At 44.9% G+C, this 21,607-nt stretch overlaps 1 protein-coding gene across 3 annotated transcripts in view; it reads right to left on the bottom strand.

The window, feature by feature from the left end:
* Window positions 1-21,607, bottom strand: part of LOC119646951 (vesicular glutamate transporter 1) — a 68,867-nt gene that overhangs the window by 12,934 nt on the left and 34,326 nt on the right. For all 3 annotated transcript variants that reach the window (XM_038047644.1, XM_038047647.1, XM_038047645.1), the window contains 2 exons: window positions 19,247-19,544; window positions 3,395-3,631 (listed from right to left, as the gene is read on the bottom strand). In XM_038047644.1, coding sequence (XP_037903572.1) covers window positions 3,395-3,631; window positions 19,247-19,544 — 535 coding nt within the window. The remainder of the gene's footprint in view (window positions 1-3,394; window positions 3,632-19,246; window positions 19,545-21,607) is intronic.

Genomic DNA, 21,607 nt, shown 5'->3' with positions numbered 1-21,607 from the left:
CTGAATATAGATCTCATGTTTTTGGGAACGAACCGCGACATTCTCCCCAAGTGAGTTTAAAACTTGGTTACGAAAGTCGTCAGTTTTACCCACGCTGGATTTTTTCAGCTCAAACATGAAATCACCTTTCTGGGTCCTCCGGATTTTGCTAACATTTCCGCCTAGGTCTTTTAGGTCGGGGTCAGATTTCACCTTCTTCAGTATCTCCGCATATTTTAGATGTCCTCTGCTGGAGATTACAATTGCCTCCGGGCGAATTCGCACCTTTGGTTTCTTATTTCTTTTTTTATTCACGACCTGCCTCTAATGTGGCATCTGTCAGTAAGTGGGACATGCAGTCTGAATCACTTGCTGACAGTATTCACGCTGGGTGACCGGACACCCAGTCAGCTGCTTAGGAAAGTGAAGCAGCTGGATGGAGACATGGGGAGGGCGGGTCAGCTCCAATCTTTGTGATTGCAGCGTCTTCCGGGGGGCACTCGTGCCATTTTGGCGTCGGCGGACTCTGGGTCGCTGAACATACTGGTGACAACCGTCGGCAAGCTCCATGAGATGCACTCGTGGCCCATGGTTGGCGAGGTGTCAAGCGACGCGCTGGATAAACTCGCGGAACTACAACAGTCAATGACCGCATTGGTAACCACCATGGGAAAACTAGTCGACACGGTTGCTACCCTCAATCCGGAACGACAGTTCGAGATCCGCTCAACAAAGTAGGCGCTCAGGTAGTATGTCGGACTACAGGCCTCTCACATTTGCCTTAAAACAGAAACCCGTCATCCAGCATATGTCCATATGTCCAGAAGGACCACGCAGTTTTTTGGAGCCTGAGGGGTGACTCCAAATACAGTTTCAGGGAGTTCCTTATTTTCGACACGAAGTCTACATTTTACTGCGAGACCTGAGAAAAAGGAGCAAGATCCTACATTCTGGACGATTTTCGCAAGCTAGTGTTTAACGCAGTTCACGATCTGGGACACCCAGCCATCCAGAAAACGAATCGGTTAGTCACTACGAAATATTTCTAGGCGTCCATGAACAAGAACATCAATTTATGCAGCCAGACAGTACATCGCATGTTAGAGGTGTAAAACCTAGTAGCATGTGGGGCAAGAAGCAGACGTGCTCCCCAGGTTCACCAAGCGCTGCCACACCATCCGCTATAATGGTGCAAGACGATCCTTTCTAGTCGCAAGTTTCGCCTCTCGTCCTACTTGGCCTGCAGACAGTGACCCGCGCGGAGTTTGCTGCAAGCCCTACGGAACTTGTGTACGGAGAGATCCTGAGATTCCCCAGCGATCCAGTTCTCGACGTGTGGTCAGAGACGCCATGAGCAGGATCAAACCACCGCGACACGTGTGCACAGCGATCTTGAGTCGTGGCCAGCGATCTTGAGTCGTGCTGGCACGTCTTGATACGGATCGACACCTCCTGAATACCCTTTCTATCGTCATAAGACGGATTTCATACAGTCCTGGAGCGATATCTGCACCATTTTACCTTCGACGTCGGAGGAGCGCCCAATATGGTTTTTATATCTCGACTGGAATAGAAGCCGAGATAATAACGCAAAAGGGCGAAGTCTGTTAGAGGCTTTTGCCTTATTAAATACTATTTTGATTAATGAAGGTGCCTTTCGGAAAGGAGGGTTTGCCTCAATCGTAGACTTAGCCTTTGTTAGCTGTTGTATGACTCGGTGCGATAGCGAAGACCCGCAGCCATCACCAGGCTATTATCTTCAAAATAAAAAGACAGCCAGACGGTAGGCAACCAACATACTCAAAGCTTAGAGGGACATCAAACTGGTCCGCAGAGTATGATTACAAGAAAGCCAGGAAAAGTCCAAGCTGGCCATCCAGTAGAGCAAAAGGGAATGTTTTAAGAAGCTCTCCTCTGAGGTGGATGTAAACCTGTGGGGGAGCGTTTATACATTTCTAAAGAGAGGATTCAGATGCCGGTTATCTGGGCAGATCACGTATCGAACTCCCTTGTTGAAAATTATCCTGGGGTTATTCTCCAGTGTCCGAATGGCTCAAGTGGTTAGAGCGCTGAACAGGACACGAAATATGTCCCTTAACCTCGGCATGAAATCTAGACTCAATATGTTCGCTAAGTTCTTCGAAGCGTGCATATGCGAGGGAATATCCCCTACAGCATGAATGTGGCAGAAATTGGTACTGGTGCCTAAGGCTGGCAAACCTCCAGGTGGGCATCTTCCTATAGACCCATATGCCTTCTACTAACTATAGGAAAAACGCTGGAGCGGGTAATCTACAGTAGAGTACTTCCGGCCATAGAGGGGCAAGGAGGCCTGTTACATCGACGACATGGGCTCCGTGAAGCCGGATTAACCACCGATGGTACCACATTGGGTACTGGGCCGCCGAAAATACATTTCAAGGAAAGGGTAGTACCAGCAAATATTGCGCGGCGGTAACCTTGGCTCCTTGCGAGAACGGACGCGGTATAATGTGATGATGGACCTCTGGAGTATGTTTCCTCCGGTTGGTGGGCTCTGGGCTGGTACTCGCGGAGGAACAGAAGGATTTGGTCCTCATCACCAAGCGCTCGCATTAGAATTGGGAATCATATCATAGCTTCCAAGCCTCCTATCAAGTACTTGGGTGCGATAATATAATAGGTGCAACGCGCATATAGAGCATATTTGCAAACAGGCATCCCCCGCCAGTATGGCTCTGGTTAGAATGATGCAGAATATAGGAAGCCCGCGGCATACTTGCAGGCTGTTTGCAGCCAGGGTGGCGGCCCATCTTGCTGTATTCAGTCCCAACTTGGAGATCAACGCTGCATATCTTATCTAGCATACATAAACTGAGTGCGATCTTCAGAAGAACAGCCCTAAGGGTGTGTTCTGCCTACCGGACCTTCTCAGATGGTGCGGCGTTCGTCATCCCAGGAATAGTACCGATTGACACCCTGGATGACGAACATTTGTAACATTAAGTCCATATCTCCTTTATCGGAAGGGAAAAAGCCGAAAGGGAGAGCAATATAATTAGATGGCTACTGCGATTGGGCCACTCGAACAAGAAGAAGAGGTGATCGCCGCGGGTAGACGGAAGGAAACTTAGCTAAAGTAAGCCAACTACGCCCCGTGATGTAGTACCTAAAGGTGGTTCCAAAGGGTAGGAGCAGTCGGGGGTGGCTTTAGTGGGTAAACATCCCACACACTGGCGTGTCCAGGCCACGACTGTGTACACCTAAATAAAAAGGGAATTCAATTAACAACATTCAAGTAGAACTCTCAGTTGAATCGCTATGGAGTGTTATTTTATTTTCAGCTCCTCTGTTTCCATCAAAACAAATTAATTACTTTCGGAAAATTTTAATTGGAAAACTACATACGGAAAAATTAAAAACTCTTTGCTCTTACCTCAAATAGACCTTGTAGCACTCGAACTCCTATCACCACTTTTCCTCGCAGCATATTCATAGCAGCCGGAACCAATAGATGTAGCGATGCCGACGACACGATGGCGACACCAAAAACCCTATTAGCTGGAAATTTAGATGCAACAAAGCCGCCTGGAATCTGCGTCACCAAGTAGCCCCAGAAGAATGAGGAATCCACATGGCTTTCCGTGGCCACCGTCCAATTTAGAAAAGCAGTCTGCGAAAATAATATGTGAAAAAAAAACAGAGATTTAGATATTATCTGAGGAGCTTCATCTTTCAAGGATTTTCGAACGGATTTACGGATTTTATTTTTATTATATGGAATAAAAAGGGGTTGCAGTTCCTTCGGGGATTCATATGAGAAACGTAGAAAAAATCCACCCTCATTTCCTGTTGTCGACGCCGGATATAAAGTTTGAATTGCCGGGAGCGGTTTGTTTCCCAGAGAGACGAATAGGATACGGAAGATGTTTCTAGTGAAATGGATAAATATTGACGGAGTTTTGAGATACAAGTTTTAATTATATTTAACTTTGCTGGAGTAGTTGCACAGTCTTATTATCGTTAGCATGTTGAGTCCTTCAAGCCCTTAATCCAATAGTTTTTGAGGATCATATTAATGCAGGAAGCTATCTGCTGTACGGAAAGCGTCGGCTTCATGCAAGTTCCACAATTAAGTCTAAGAAATACCAGGACTTGAGTTGCGTCACAGCTGAAGCTTTAATATATTCCAACCCATGACCCGCTTCTTTATTGAAAGTTTTTAGCCCACATATTCTCACCCCCAGCATCCCCCATGCAGTAACCAAACGCCCCCAACAGGCGGACAGAATCCTTTTAAAAATATTTCCCCAGAAACTTGAAATCCATTCCGGCTGAAACACAAAAGTGGTACACAATGCATTAAACCACTTCATTTAATGCATTTCTGTAAAGGATCTCGTAAGAGTGTATTGAAGATGATGATGTTGCTGATGATGCCATAATATCCATGAAATACACACTAAGCCGCTCTCATCCTGCAAAGCGGAAACTCCACGCAGTGGGTGTCCCTTTTCTCCGGTCTTTAGGCTGAACTGGCTTTAGAAAATCTTTTGTATCCGATTTTCCAAAAAGTCGCTTTTCATTCAGGATGGATTTCGAGTGGAATCGGGAGTAAACAGGAAGGATAGACGCCCCGGCCTGGAGTGCGAGGTTGACGATGGGTATGCGGCGTTGCTTCAGTAGCACAATAATCTTTTCTGCTCAGTGCTTTGAGCTGGAGCACCCCCAGGGCTTTATTAACAACCGTGACAATAAAATCATGTAACAAATATGACTTTAAATCAGAGATATCACGTCAAGGGGATTTCCATCATTAAGGCTCTCATCGCCGGGGCTCGCATTGGAAGTTTGCATGCCTGTCATCATTTCTATCGAAATTTCAAGTTAATTGACACAATTCGTTGGAAGTGAACAGCTCCGGCTATTGATGCTCTATTAGGGCAGAAGCTTTATATGGGGGTGAATGATGGTTTTATGATACTCATACGTATCAGATTTGCTGCCGCTGTGCAGATTTGTTGTACATCCCTCACCACCTCAAGTCGACTTTATTTCCAATAATTTCGTCCTTCCTCACCAATGAAACCAAAGTAAAAGTGTGCATATGAGGGAATAACCACGTCAAGATTCCATCATTGGTGAGAGCATGTTTCATTACATTGTATATTCGAATTTAAAGATAAACCCCTTGTAACATACTTTAAAGGGATCAAACTCTCTTGGAACCATCATATTGTTCTCTGTGATTGATATATGGTCGCCCCCGTAACCAAACCTCGAGTTTACCAAGACTGTTAGTGCGTGGTGATATCTTGTATGAGGTGATACCAATATTACCCTAATGTCGAGAAGCACCTTTCTCAATCCGATCCTTGGTTGTTGGGTAGTTTACTGTCGGAGGTAAGTGACTGTGTTCGACTGGCGACAATTTTGATTTTTTGACAATGAAAAACGTCCATGACAATAGCCGTCAAGATCCCGAAACTGATGCCCAAACCTGATAACCAAGCGATAACATCCGAGAAGGAAGATGTTTGGAAACCCAACATTGGAGACAAGCTCAACATTGGTTTGTTGTGAAGACCAAAACCAATGAAGATCTCTGAAAAGAAGGCAGAGGCTAGCAAGAATACACCGGAGGCTAGTATGTCAGATATCAGCAAGAAAAAGAGGCCTCAATTCCAGCGCTCCCAAATGGTATCTACCCAATCTAAAGAAACCTTCAAAGCGGAGCCGAGGACGGAAGAAGTAGCAGAAATCAGCCCACATCAGATGGATGCTTCCGAGGATCTCAAACCCGAAATCAAGAAGGAGAAAGCCTTGAGTAGATTAGGGGGTATGTAGTGACTAGGAAACGCAGTGTCAGCTATACTAGCACATGTCAAGTGTGTTCGACTGCAAAATTATACCCAGATCATTTCCGAAGCTACTACTCCCCCGTGTGGAACTAGGATACAAAAAACTTTATCGTCGGGTATATGTGTAAGGGTTGAGGAGCCAAGTACGTATTCAGCAGTATACGCTTTCGTCGTGATCTGACACTGGTAAACTGCGCGACAGAGGACATTTCAGAATGGCTCTGAAACTATAGCCCGAGACTAGAGTGGAGTTGGACTATTGATACTTATTGGGGGTGACATCGCCGCGGCACACTAAGCCCCAACGACGGAGACAGAGAAACTTGTTTACCTAATAATCGCCCCAAACGAGGGTCCTCAAATACGGCCATGAAGGATGTCCAGACATAAGGCGGAGGATAACGAAAAACTATTCACTGTGCATGTGAGTAGTATCTGTGGCTTTTCGGCGCGACTAGGTCTTTGTTCAAGGAATATTAGGAGCGGTCCTTTTTGTTCTAGGATCGGAGTTTAATGCTTTCCTTGTTCAAGTGGACTTTGCAAATGGAGCAGGAAGAATTGGAGATGGTAATCGGTGTTTGGTTTCTTTTGCGCTCATTCTGTTTCTGTTGTCTTTAAGGGAATAATGTAATCCATTGACTCAGGTTGCGTCATCCACATCTGAATCTTTTATAAGTGGAATTCAACGACAATCAGAGGTCAGCGAGCGAGGTTTGACAGGGAACACCGTTGGAACAGACGTGCTTTCCTATATTTGGATCATCCTTGCTATAGTCGCTTTCGAATTGGATACGTCATACATTGAAAGGTGTTTATATCTTCTGCGAGTTGGGGCTTAAAAATACACTCAAAGTCTTCCCTGCTTGTCTTGAGAGGCGAGTAAAAGACATAGAAATTTTTTGACTAGCAACTTGCAAATTTTGAAACTTTATTGCTACCGAAACGTTAACAACGCTTCGGATAGGGACTGACTTCACGACAACGACCTTTGGCTATCGAAAGCGGACTATGATTGGTTGTTTAAAGGTGCCCATGCTCCTCGACAACGGTAGCGAGGGTCCTTAGAATGTCGCTTTCTACAACTTGGGTGGGAATTCCTGCAGGATGGAAATTTGGAGGCTAAGCGAAGCAAGATGGGGGAATCTTTTTCGGCAAAGTGCTCCCGTACATTGGAAAACCAAGTAGTAGCAGACACGAATCTGGTGCCGGGTTGCTTTTGACCGCAAAAGCAAGGCGCGCTCTCTTAACCTGGAAGCAGGTTTCTGGCAGAGTTCTAACTGCTAAGTTTCCGTCCAGGTTATGGAGCATCACAATTGTATAAACAATGCTACGCGCCAACGGGGACTTTCTATGTAGTGGAGAAGGATAATTTTTATGAGCAATTAAACGCAGTTCAAGGGAAGCTTCCTAAAGCTGACATCGTGATCGTGACAGGTGATCTAAGGTTGGATTTGACAACACCTTGCTCGGACATTTGATGGGGATGTACGGTCTTGGCGACCGTAACGGTAATCGTAAGAGGTTCGTGGATTTCTGCAAATTCCACGGCCTTGTCATTGGTGGCACACTTTTCAAGCACAGAGTCTGCCATAAGGTTAATTGGGTTTCAACTGACCGACACCGTAGGAGCAATTAGATCGACCACTTCACGATCAACAGTAGATTTGGGAGTTGTTTTCTGAATGTGCGTAACAAGGGAGGCGCTGACATCGGCCTCGAAAGCGACCATCATTTGATGGTCACTTACGTTCGCTTGAGTGTTGCGTCTGCCACCTCTCGCAGGGTTGGGGAGCTGCGACCCCTTAAGTTCAACATCGACCACTTATGCGACCCAGCTATCGCTCGACAGTGGGAGAGCTACCTAGCTGATCGAACAGGAGATCTGAAAATAACAATGAGCATTGGCAGACCATCAAAAACGCTCTTTTCTCGAGTGCTACACTGCGCGTAAGCCCCGTCCTGAAAGGGCGTCATAAGATCTGGCAGACTGCGGAGTGGTAGAAGCGGATCGATGAAAGGAGGGGGCTGAAAGCTTTATTGACCGCTGTGATTGATGGTGAGCATGACGCGCTTGAACTCCAATACCGAACTGAATCCTGAGAAGTTCAACGTAGTGTACGCCGTGACAAAGGAGAATTTGTTATTGCGCTGATCAGGGAAGCGGAAGATGCCGCAGATCGCAATGATTTCAGAACTGTATACAGCACCACGAAAGAGCTTGCATATGATCGCAAACATTTCGATGGTCCTGTGAAGGAAGTTGTTGTTTGACTCATCTACGATGATGAATAACTGAAGAGGTGGAAGGAACAAGAAGGGTCCTTAACCGTATTACAGCCGGTGAGGTCCCTCCTCTTGTGAATGAAATGGCTAGCCACCGTAACATGCAGATACGAACCGTTCCTCCAAGCAGAAGAGAAATCTTTTGTTTAAGGACTCCGCATCCACTTGATGTCTGACCAGCAATCAGTATTTCATGTTCAGTGTCAAAATTGAGTTTTCTAAAGGTTATTCCGTTGTGAAAAGGAAACGCCAGTCCGCCATACCCATGATCTATCAATCTGGAAACGAACAGTTTTATAACCTTGGAAATCGGAGTAAAGTGAATGTCATAGGTTTCTTGCAGGGACACTATGCCGATGTCGTTTCAGTTGTAAAATCTGGTAGCCTCTCTTGAGTTTGTTTGGTTTGAGCTGCTAACTTTTAAAGCAGGGAAAGCCGTGTTGTATTCGGACGAGTCACAGTTTAAGCATTTGCTTTTGGATGTTTTACACATCTTAGCAATATGACCTAAGTGCCCTTAGTTATAGCACTGTCTTTCCCTCATTTCAAAGGGATCTACTTTGAAATAGGGTTTGCCAACTGACACCGGCAACGATTCTCCCAGAAAAGTTAATTTTGCAGTGCCCGTTGGTATTTTGACCTCTTTCATTTCACTGTCAGTTTTCGTGGACCTCTGGCTCTGATTACTTTTACGTCGGAGTTTGATGCTTGAATGATCCTCTCTTCCGTCCAATTGACTGATACACCCTTAATGATGTCATAGTGGCACGCCGCACTAAACAGTATGACGCGCTTAAGGCCGTGTCCTTTGACACGTGGATCCGTTATGAAATAGTTAGCAGCTTGGGCCGTTTTGAAAAATATCGACACTCTCACAAAACTCTCACGACTGATATTGACAATATCTTCGCTGTAGTTAAGGGTTTTTGGGTGCGGATATAGGTCTAACGGATCTATCCGCTCCTTTTTGCCCTGATTTGTCTGAATTCGGTCCACTAAAACCGAACACTGTTTGTATGTGGTATTTTTATGGCACAAATTTCTTCCCGATGCCTTTCTAGGCGTATCTCCGCTGATGAGGGTGAACATTGTTTTAGCCGAGTTTTCCACAATAAGCTTTGGCTAACTCGGACATATTTTCAGCGTGATTGGTTATCTTGATATTGAGAGGTTCACCTTGTTGGCATGCAGGGTGCTCTTTTATTTGAGCCAGGGTCATCATGGGGTAATATGTTTTGGGAACTTTGTTTTGAGGACGAGGAGCCGGAAATACAAAGGACCTAGGCTTCATTTACCTTTTCGCTTAGCTTGCCCGGTCCTGGTTCAATTATAAAGTCAGTCCCTTAACGGATCAATTCTTCAGATTATCTGTCATTACTATCAGTGTTTGATTCCTCTAGTATCCATTCATAACTGATGGTAGATGTAAGCTACCATTCATTAGGCTTACCTGGTGTTTAACCAGTAATTTTCATATGAGAGACTGGAATAGCAGAGTGTGCCAAAATTCACGGTATGTACATAAAAGGGATGAGGTGTCAAGCATGTATTCAGCAGCATACGATTTTGCCGTGATCTGATACTGGGAAACTGCTCGACGGAGGACCTTTCAGACTAGCTCTGAAGCATAGTCCCTAAATTACCAGGCTGGAGTGGAATTGAACTGTTGACATTTGCTGGAAATGACATTGCCAGGGCACACTGAGCTCAAACTTTAACGACGAATGAGTTTCTAAACCTCGCAATCGCCCAAAATGATGATTTTCAAACACACTATGAGGGTGTCTATGCTGTGATCGAGGAGTATTAGGAGCGTTCCTTTTCAATCCGGAGTTGGAGTTTGGTGCTTTTTTTTTTCGAGTGGATTTTGCAAAGTCACGAAGGATGCGTTGAAAATGGCAGTCGTCGTTTGATTTTCCTCGTGATTCTTCTGTTGTCTTTTATTGAGTAGTGTAGTCTTTAGTAATGACTAGGATGTATTGCGATGGTCAAATGACCATCATGAGCGGCCGGAAACTATCTAGAGGGAGAGTTATCCCAAAACCTAAAAGAAAGAAGGTCACCGTTAAGGTCTGCCCGCAAAGACTAAAGATCCATCTTAGCACTCTGTCACTACATTGCACGCTTCTTTGCTAGCCAGTGCCGGGAAATGTTGGGGGGCGGGAGGGCGGTCCTTTGATTGCTTTGATCCCCACGTGTAACTTTACAAAATTCACCGTTGTGAATCTTCCCTCTAGATCGTGGCACTCGGGTCAGGAAATTTCCAGCTTCACGGCACGGTCGAGCTGTCGTTGTGTGAAACAAAATTTTATTAGAATCGATTCGATGTCTGTCTGTCGCTCTGCCTATTTGTCACACCCGATTTCTTCGAAAACGACTAAACCGATTCTCACGAAATTTGGTGTGAATGCGTGGTTTGTGATTGAGGTGACTAAAAAGGATAGAAATTTGTGTACTAGACGCAAATCGTGAAACTGCTACGAAAACGTGGGAATTCCTGCGATATAAACTGGACATTTTGGGGTTAAGCGAAGTAAGATGGGACTCTTTTGCGGCAACGTGCTTTGGTAGACTGGAAAGCCAAGAAGTAGCAGATACCTATCCGGTTTGAGCGACAAAGCTGACACCTGGTTCTCTAGTTTCCGGGGCGCAGATCGAATCTCACGCTCCGTGTACCTTTCTTCCCCGAGACCTCAGCACGGGATACAAAAAGCTGGAGCCTGAACGCGGAGACGTTCTTGGGCCTTCCGTCGACATTAGCCCTAAAGAAGTGCTTCCCTCTGTTCAATACTTTACACGGGCCTCCATATGGTGGTTGTAGGGGTTTCTGAGAAGCATCTACGCATACAAAGACGTGTGTGCAGACGTCCAGATCTTTGGGGGTGTAAGCCTTCGTCGGAATGGCGATGGATGGGATTTTAATTTGGCCACGGCGTGCCGGAGCAAGCGGGAAAATCCAGTGGTGGAAAGGGCTGACCTGGTATAGAACCCAGGATCACTAGGTATTTCTGAGATTCTCCCCATATACTATAGCACGGCGGAGCTGACGGAATATATGGCCTAGGTTCCTTTTCAGAGTTTTTTCAGAGTATTCTAGAGGTTGAAGCGAAAAGAGGAACCTCCCGAAATTTGTATTGGTATGAAGCATTGCGTCATCCTTCTGTGGCTTAGCGATTGCCGGAAAATGGACCGTGACTTCTGAAATGCGTGACAAAGCATCTGAAAATACACTGTCCTTGCCGGGAACGTGCTGGATGTAAACTGGCTTATGAAGTTGAGGTGCTGAAGTTGGCGAGGGGACCCTTTGTCGGGCTACTGCTTAAAAACGAAGGTAAGAGGCTTGTGGTCCGTGAACAATGTTAACGGCCTGCCTTCTAGAGAATATCGGAAGTATTTGATTGTCATGTACGCAGGTAATAGCTCACGATCGTAAGTGCTGTAGTCCATTGAGCTCAATTCAATTGCATGCAAAAGAAGCTCAATGGCTACGAAATTTGGTTCTCGTGTTGGTGAGGAGCAGCACCTAGTGCGATGTCTGAGACATGGGCGAATACGACCAACGGAACAACTCACTTAGGAAATCCAGGAGTGTAATGTCCGCCAGCTGTCCTTAATCTGAGTTTTGGGCGGAGGCAGTTAATAATACGCAAAGACGAAAATATGTGACTTTGCTTTGTTCTTGGATGACAGATGTTAATTTAGATGACTTCACAAAAGCGACATCTACTAAGTTTTCTCTTACGTTGAATTGTGCAAATCGTCCACTGATACTCTGAGTAACATTCGAAACTGAAACCCGCCCACAACTTTATTATATTTTGGAAGCCCGCAATTTTCTTAAAAACCCCTCAGCATCTATTATTCAGGTTTAGGTTAAGGAATTAGTGACATCCAGACATCGCATATATGATTCTTCAATTATTTCCATTATATTATACGTTCAGGTGAACATTTGACGGCTTGCCTGAGAGTGCTTGAAGACTTTAATGAGGAGGAGGGTTCCTAAAACCTGAGGGTGTCTAGATCTCACCGTGTAGAAATATCTTTCTATGGTTTCTTGTCTATGTTTTGAGAAGCCAAGAGTTTGCAAATGATGTGCAGGGCGGTCTTGGCCTCTGCTTTACATCGTCTAAATACAGTTGTAGTTGCACCATTACTTCCATTTTTTCTTCATATTAGATTAGGTAGCAATGCCTCATGGAAAGACCTTTAGGGCTTCAATATGCCTTTTCCCCTAGCCTACATAAAGGTGAAAACTATGAGTGATACCATAACCGTTATGTTGTGGATAAAACTGGCTCGATAGGTTGTGGTGCGTATGGATAAGGATGATCCAGCCCGGAAAGTCTACAGGGGCAATAGGACAAAGAAGACGTGGCAGACCCTGCTGAGATGGAGCAATGGCGAAGGTCAGGACGCCAAACAGCTTTTAGAGATATCGAATTGGTGGACCTCGGTGCAAAACCGGGATGTCTGGAGGCAGGCCTAGACCGGATACCAGTCGTTGTGCCGCTGATGATGATAATGCTGATATCCCCTTTCTTCAGAGAAAGTAAAACGCAAGTCCTTATTTCTCCATTCGGTCGCTAGATTGATTCCTTCAGTGTATATTTAACAGTGAAAACCTTTATGTCAATAACCGTGACAGGTTCCACCATTATGAAGCGAGTCATTTGACGGCCCAATGTACCAGCCTATCTGTAATGACCAACAGATTTTGATTGCGTTGGTAACCAGAGTAAGAATTTTGGTCGACCGTTGAGTTTAAAAAGTGGTAGTCGGTGGTATATACCAACTGCCCTGTAACTGCAGTGTGTATTGCGTGGGAGCAGACTTGAATAGTGTGGCCCCATCAGTTTTATCGCAGATATTTTTCTGCAGCCAATAGTATGGCATATTTATCCATCTGGAATATGGACCTCATTTTACCAACGGGATGAGCTAATTCAATAATCCTTTTCCCCCTTCCTGGGCTGGCCTCTCGGTTAAGGTTATTTTGTTAGTTATCACTAATGGCATGTGCCCACCTGATAACTAATTTTCTCTTTCGGTGATTACGGTGGAGCATGTCTTCTGAAAGATAAATATTGGGACCATATGGTCCGCGGGCACCAGGGTTATCTGATGTATCCCAACTATTTTCATATGAGCGCATAGTTATACGAAGCTTGAACTTTCATCTGTCAATAATAACAAATTTGACAGTCACTGCAACTTGTTCATCTGCGAAGGCTAGTGCAAACATTTTTGGTCATTTCGTACTATACTACGCCATAACACTGAAATATCAGAGTGTCAAAGTTCAGTTTTTGGGTTGCGATTGGGTATGGCTATTGTCCCAGAGTTGTGATTTTGGAAAAGTCAGTTGAGGAGTACCCATCCATCCATCAATCTCCATCTGATCCATTTTTTTTCAGTTTCCCTATAGTGACCTTCCCTTTTTTGGCGTGCTGAGAATACGGTTACTACGAGGCGATTCTCGCATGTTCCTTTTTCAATTTTAACAGTGGTCAGCCTTCCGCAAATTTTGAAATTGAGCGGCTAAAAGATTTACATTTTGATTAGATCATATTGCATCCTACTCCACAGACATGTCCACAGACATGCTTACTATCGGAAATCCTTCCCTTAGAAACTGACCTGATTAGTCAACAAGAGTCATCGAGGGACTCCTTTAAAAGACTTTTGTGCTGATCTGTTATATAATATTTCTTAGAAGTCTCTTTAAAGTGGGAGCCAAGAAATAACCACAGTAAAAGGAAGCTTTCATAATTGAGTCCTTACTTCCCCCTCGGACACCACCTTGTCGTGGTGGGGGAGCCTGTAGTAGTTTACTACTACACTAAGGGTGTCCAAAATATGAATATGGAAACGATGGATATAAACTCTCCAAGTGGTAAGAAGTCACAGACTTCGAATCCACCCGCGACCATGAGCAATCATGTCGCGGCCGAGGCGCAGATTTTGGAGGCCTCACCACATTCATACTCGCCTATAAATCAATCTGTAGAAGGCATGCTTTCCGACTCAGTGGAAAGTTTGCATTTAGTGCCTACGGCGAAGTTAGCCAGACGTACGGAAACTCTCAAATTGGGAGAAACTGGAAATCCGCAGACGGGCCGCGGTACTACAGCCCAAATCTACCCGCAAGCGGAAGACAAAGGCCCGGCAGAAGGGAACTTCGGGCACTAAGGAGGGGGGATTACAGGCTGAATCCTGCCTGTCAGAACCTTCTCTTTCATCCTTACCGGGAAGATCGGAAGAACGGGAAGCTGGTGACGTGGACGCTACTGGTTTAACGCCAGTATGTGGAAATGGATCCAAGCACCTTGGGAATGAGGACATGGACGTGGCTGTACCACTAGGCGCGGTGACGCCCAGAGAAATCGGACGCAAGGACACGGAATCTCCGGCGGAAGGTGGGGATAAACTGGAAACCCCGGTAAGATCCACACTGGACACTCCAGACTCTTCTGTCAGCGGTAATGCGCGCAAGAAGCGTAAGACCAACACATCTGCTTTATTGTGCTCCGCACCAGGACTTATATCCGCGCGTGATCAAATTAGCGAGAGAGATCTCAATGGAGCTGGTCCGTCCCACAGGAATACGAACACGAAGGCGGGAAGGAGGAGGACGTATGCGCAAGCTGCAGCCTCTGTTCTGACTGCTGCCGTGGGAGTTTCCTCCAAGGATGGCAAAATGTCAGAGGGACAATTTACCATCCTCCGGGAATGCCTGTGGAAAAAATTGCTGGAGCCTGGAACGAAGCCACGATTTAACAATCAAGGTTTTCGTGATGGGCATTCCATTTAGAGTGTGCTGACAAGGCCGCCTTAAAGTGGCTCCAGCAGGTAATCCCAACTTTGAGTTCCGGCGGTCGGCCCAAGTTCACTATTGTGAACACTGAGCTACGCAGAGCAGAACATGTCGGAAGTTGGCTACCGTGCCCTCCAAGGAAGGCAGAGAACATCATCCGCATGCTGGGTGAACAGAACCCGGGCATGGACTCTGGACACTGGAGGGTAAAGTTCATGAATGCCAGGAAGAACCAATCTACAAACGTGGAGGGCTTCAACTTGGTATTCGAATTGGACCAACAGAGTCTGAATGTGCTCAGGGGAAGTCACCATATGGTGCTCCACGTTTTCCTATATACACTGAAATTCAGTCATATCAGGAAACTGTAGGGCATCATCTCCATTTTGAGAGCGAAGAACAATGATGGTCTTCGACTCACACAACATAGAGCAAATTGCAGCATCTTCGGTGCGCTCTCCCACAATGGAGACGTGCGCGGAGGATAGTGCATATAGGGACTCCTGTGTGGGAGCTCGCACTGGGGAAAGGACTACAAAGTGAATCCTACCTGCTAGTAACTTCTCCTACACCTTCCAAGGAACAGGCGGAAGGAAGGGAAACCAGAGACGTGAACGGAACTGACTTGATGGCAGTTCGAGTGATCGAATCTATGCAACTCGGACACCGCAAACCAATTAAGGTGCTAAGTGGAAAACAGACGAATGCTCTGCGGGATGAGATGAGATCTTTCGTGGATGAGGACATGGGAATTGCGGTACTTCCAAGTACGGCTTTTCTCAAAGAAATCAATCATGAGGGGATCGAGTCTCTGGCGGTACGGTGTGGGGGAAACTCCGTCATACGCGGACTGCCGCATACGCTTCTAACTGTTTTCCATAAGAAAACAGACTAAGTTTATGTCGAAAAACATAAAGATTGGTCAAATCAACCTGCAGCATGCCAAAGCTCCCTCCTACCTGTTGGCAGCGAGAATGACAAAGCTGCAGGATTTCCCTATATCTTTCTGGTGCAAGAACCGTGGGTTCGATTTAACAGAATCTGTGGCATTGGATCAGTAAGGGGGCCTAAGATCTTCTACGACGAAAGATCCATAAGACCGAGAGCTTGCGTCCTGATGTCAAGACGGTTAGAGGCAACTATGCTGAGACAATATTGTTCCCAGGACTTAGCTACGGTCATCATACAATACCAGATAAATGGCGAGAGGAAAAACATCATAGTTGCCTCCGCCTATTTACCCTATGATTCTTTGTATCCTCCACCGACGCAAGAGCTTAGGGATCTGGTGGCGTATGCAGAATCAAGTGGTCTCGAGCTCTTAATAGGTTGCGATGCGAATGCTCAACTGCTGCAATCCAAGAGGGGAGAAGCTATTTGATTTCATCACTTCAGCTGGTCTTATGACCGCAAACGTAGGGTGCGCCCCTACGTTCGTGGGACCGAGAAGAAGCGAAGTAATTGACCTAACAATCTGTACCCCAAAATTGTTAGAGTTGATTACACACTGGCGACTGCTAGACTAGGTCTCACTGTCAGATCACCGATATCTAGAATTCAATCTGACTATTGCGGGCGAACAATCTGCAGTACCAAGACGGAACCCTAGGAAAATGAATTGGGCAAAGTTCAATGAACTACTTGGCAATAAAGTACAGTTCCTTAGGCGACTAAGGACTCCTTTGGTGCTGGAAGATGAATTGAAAACTCTGAACTGCACACTTTTAGAGTGCTATGAAGAGGCTTGTTCTATTTCCCGAGGCCAAAGCGGTAAAACGGTTCCTTGGTGGGACCGAGAACTGCAAAAACTCAGGAAATCAACCAGGCGACTTCTAAATCGTGCTTGCAAAAGTAACAAGAACGAAGACTGGTTAAATTTCAGGAACTTAAAACGTGAATATAAGAGGCTCGTGAGGTACTCGAAACGAGACTCCTTTAGAGCGTACTGTGAGGAACTGGAAGGCGAAACAGAGATTTCAAGGCTATGTAGAATCCTCAAAAGGGATGAGTCGACCAAGTTGGATTCTCTTAGAAAACCCGACGGTACTTTCATGAGCTCCAGACTGGATTCAATGCAGATCCTCCTGGAAGTACACCACCCGGGAGAACGTATGGAGCATTTAGAGCGACCTCTAAGAAATATTTTTCGAGGATGTCTTGCTCTGGGCTACGTGCCTTCTTCTTGGCAACAGGTTAAGGTAGTTTTTATACCGAAACCTGGGAAAGATGACTATTCTAATCCAAAGAACTTCAGACAAATCAGCTTGACTTCATTCTTGCTGAAAGGTTTGGAGAGACTGGTGGAGCGTAACATTCGTGGAAACGCACTTAGGTCACACCCACTTAGTGAAAACCAACATGCTTACCAACGTGGAAAGTCCTGTGAGTCTGCTTTTCATTCTTTGGTCACAAAGATAGAGGATGCAACTTTGAATGGTGAGTACGCGATGGGGGTGTTCGTGGACATTGAAGGGGCTTTTGACTGTGCGCCTTTTCAAACACTTTGTGATGCCGCCAGAGCGCATGGTGTTGATGATGCTTTAATTAAGTGGATCCATGCTATGCTAACGCAAAGATTGCTGTGCGCTGAGGTAGGGGTCGATCGCTACCTGACTACGGAGGTAACGAAGGGCTGCCCCCAAGGAGGTGTGCTTTCGCCACTTCTGTGGAGTATACTGATCGACTCACTGCTATGCGAACTGCAAAATTTACCAATACACGCTCAAGCTTATGCTGATGACGTGGCTGTACTTGCTGTTGATCGGGATCTTGGAATGGTGTGTAGGAATATACAACGTGCCGTTGATTTGATAGACAGCTGGTGCCTTAGACATGGTTTGTCAGTTAATCCAAATAAAACCACAATGGTTTTATTCACAAAAAGGAGAAAACTGGATGGACTTTGTCTCCCTGAGATGAGGGGTACTACCCTTCAACTCTCCGAAGAAGTGAAATATTTGGGGGTCACTTTAGATAAAAAACTTCTTTGGAACAAACATGTAGAGGTAAAGATGAAACGAGCTCTCACAGCTTATGGGCTGTGCAGACGGACCTTTGCCTCGACATGGGGACTCAGGCCTCATGTGGTAATGTAGATATACGTTGCCATCATTAGGCCGATGTTCATATATGCATCCGTAGTGTGGTGGGTTAAGGTGAGACAATGAGAGCAGCTCATAGGCTAATTCGATTAGATCTATGGGAAAACAACGGATGTGGGGGGCACAGAACATTGGAAGAGTTACTGGGAGGACTGAATCCAGTTCTTACAATGCCTTCCGATTCTCGTGTCCCCATACATATGTTTGGTGGAAGATATGAAGTTATCCTGAAGCGTAGAGAGGACTGGGAAGACCCAGAGGAATGCGTGGCGGGATATACGGAAGTCTTCTACACCGATGGCTCAAAAATAGAAGAGGGTTTTGGAGCCAGAGTCTACCTTTGGAATAAAAACGAGAAGTGGGCTTTTCCTTTGGGACAATATGCGACGGTTTTTCAAGCCGAAGTTTATGCGATCCTAAGGGTGGCAAACTGGGTGATTGACGAGCGGTTGAAAGGCAGGCACATCGCAATCTACAGTGACAGTCAAGCTGCACTGAGGACATTGAGCAGTCCTTTGATCACCTCGAAAATCGTTCAGGAATGCAGAAACCGTTTGAACTCTATGTCTAGATTCAATACGGTGGAACTACTCTGGGTACCTGGTCACTGTGGCATAGAGGGAAATGAAATCTCGGACGCTTTAGCGAAAGAGGGGTCAATCTCCCCTATGCCGGGACTGGAGCCAGCAATTGGGGTATCAGTAGCATTGGCTAAATCTGTTTTCAAAAACTGGGAAGAAGCTTCCCACAATGACAGGTGGCAGAGCCTAAATGCTGCTCGACACAACAAACTTTTCCTGCCAGAACCGAACAGGCGTACCGCAAAGTTTATCCTGTCGAAAAGCAGGAGGACCTGCAGGTGTATTATGGGCATTCTGACAGGCCATAATTCACTAGCTGGGCATATGTTCAGAACAGGAATTACCGAAGATGATACGTGTCCCTCCTGTAATGAGGAAGCGGAATCCACGGAGCATTTCCTATGTGAATGCCCCGCCTATCCTTCCCGTAGAAACCGACCTGATAAGTCGGCAAGAGTCATCGAGGGACGATTCCTTTAAAAGGCTTCTGTGCTGTTCTATTATAAAATATTCCTTGTCAATCTCTTTAAAATTGAAGCCAGGAAATGGCCAAAGCAAAAAGAAGCATTCATAATTGAATCCTTGCTACAAGGATAGCTGCATCCTATCAAAATACCATAAAATACAACTCAACTAAATACTCACCCCATTATGTTCCAATTTTAATTTTGCCGCTGACATATTGCATCGCATTCCAAAGGATATCATAAAGCCAATGCAGGCCATCACAGCTATTGTGAATCGAGCGGGCAAGCATGGACATTCCGCACGACAATACTTATCTATATGACGCAATGGGGGACGTTCGATTTCTTCAAATGATCCAGGTGACTCGGCCATCCCTTCTTGACCATATCCACCTCCATGGTCTCCCACTTCGCCTCCATCCATCTGTTCGTAGCCATGTTTGGAGACTTCGAAGTTCTCGTACGTTGGCTTCAATCTGGAAGAGGAGATAAAAGACATAAATTTGCATATTATTCAAGGAATGGGAATTCTTGTAGAATGCGTTCTTCGAAATAGGTCCTTCTTGGTGTAGGTTGAATATGAGAAGCAATTACGGGTCATTAAGTACATAATAAAAGAGTATTAGACGTCGCACTAATTGTTATTACTGATCGTCTTCATTTTGCTTAATAGTCCACGTAATAATCACTCCTGGTTCAACGTGGCAAAGGAGGAATGTAATGAGGACATGAAAGTTTATCTAAACCTGAAAATTGTTTTTTAAATGGATCCCTTCGTGTTGAAAAAACACAACAAATTGAGGGATCCTTTATTTATTAGTTCACTCCGAGATTTAAAGGAAATTTCTTTGGATGCATGTTGGCTACTCAATCTGCCAATGATCCCAGGATTTCTCTGGAAATTTTTGGAGTATCCTGAAAACAATTTTGCTGCAGCCACTGTACTATAGATTTTATTAAGCGTCCTCGAATCAAATATAACAATACCAATATCGGTTCCATCAACAATATGGGAAAGTACTGATAAAATATGTACATACAACCCCCCTCGAAGGGATAAAGAAGATATTCAAGTTGGAATTTCCTTTCCCATTTTTCTCTCCCATTTTCCTGTAATACCACATATAAATTGAAATGAGCCAACGTCTTACTGAATTTTGCTGGGACGTGTCTTTCCCAGAATTCCTGGTATTTGTGTTAAGTAAATAACTCAATTTTGTTTTCTGGAATTGTATTGAAATAAGTGCGTGAAAGCTTGTCTTAAATTGCATGAAAACTAGGACTTTTCGGATCTACGACTGTAAGAATGTTGGACAAAATATTCGGGGTCAATTTTGTGTTGGAATGACGTCTGACATTTAGGGGGAAGTGGTCTGATGTGAGAATTCCTTGAATCTAAGGATTAGCCATTGTTTGATGGTGAAGAATATTGGATGGTGTGAAGTTGATTAAATGAACAATTGTCGATTGTCGACCTCATTTGCCATCTAGTTTCTGAGTGTTTTATTGGTAATTCTGTCAGCAGCGTTTACAGGTTGTAGTGACCGCGGCTGCGCGACGGGAGCGGAATCTCATTCGGCTCTATCTTAATTAATTTGTTTAAACAATGCATTTAATAGTGTGCAATTGCCTTAATGTTCGCCGCAGATTCCACATTATTGAATGCATTCGGGCGAATTGATCTTGACAAGAGGCGAATGATTTGCCGCATCCGCAGGCGCATGTTGTTGCAACATTGCCTAGCGAGTGAGAGAGGCGATGTAGCGGGAAGTGAAGCGGTGCAGGGAAAAAGAACGGGGAGTTTTGATTTGGCTTTGTTTGAAGGCAGAAGAAAAGAGGAAGGTGCTGGAGCGGCAGAAGAAAAGGAGAAGGTGCTGGAGCGGCAGAAGAAAAGAAGAAGGTGCTGGAGCAGCAGAAGAAAAGAAGAGGGTGCTGGAGCGGCGGAAGAAAAAAAGAAAAAGTGACAGTTGGAAGGAAAATTGAGGATCGTGACATTGCCTTTGTCAGCCGTCATTATAAGTGTATTGGGGGTGTTCCTTGAGGAATTTTCTCTCGATTTTGCCTGCGTCTGTCCAGAATTTTGTTTGAGGATTTGGGTTGAAATCTGCTAAGATGAATTTGCGTGACGGGATTGATTGCGATTTTCGGGCGTTGTGGTGAAATTCCGGAAAAATTTTCGTTAATAGAAACGGACAGATTTTGAACAGCTAAGAAACGTGCGGATTCTAGTATAATATATTGATCGTTTCTGTAAAAATTTACGCAATACGCCTACTGGACGCCAAGTGGTTCATATTGTGTCCAAGAACGAATCATCAAGTTAGAGTAACATACATTGATGAGAATGAATTAATTTTTTATATAATTGTTTTCTTTATAACATTTTTTTTTAGAATTTTGTACACCAGCTTCAATCCGAGCTCGGAGTGACGTCCTGGGTGAGTTATTGTTTTTGTTTTCTTTTTTTTTTATTTTCTTATTTTTTATTTTCTTTTTTTGTTTATTTATTTTCTTTTCCTTCTTTGAATTCTATCCATTG

Source organism: Hermetia illucens, chromosome 1, assembly GCF_905115235.1.
Source record: "Hermetia illucens chromosome 1, iHerIll2.2.curated.20191125, whole genome shotgun sequence".
NCBI classification, from domain to species: domain Eukaryota; kingdom Metazoa; phylum Arthropoda; class Insecta; order Diptera; family Stratiomyidae; genus Hermetia; species Hermetia illucens.
This window is presented reverse-complemented; position numbering and strand designations above follow the sequence as displayed.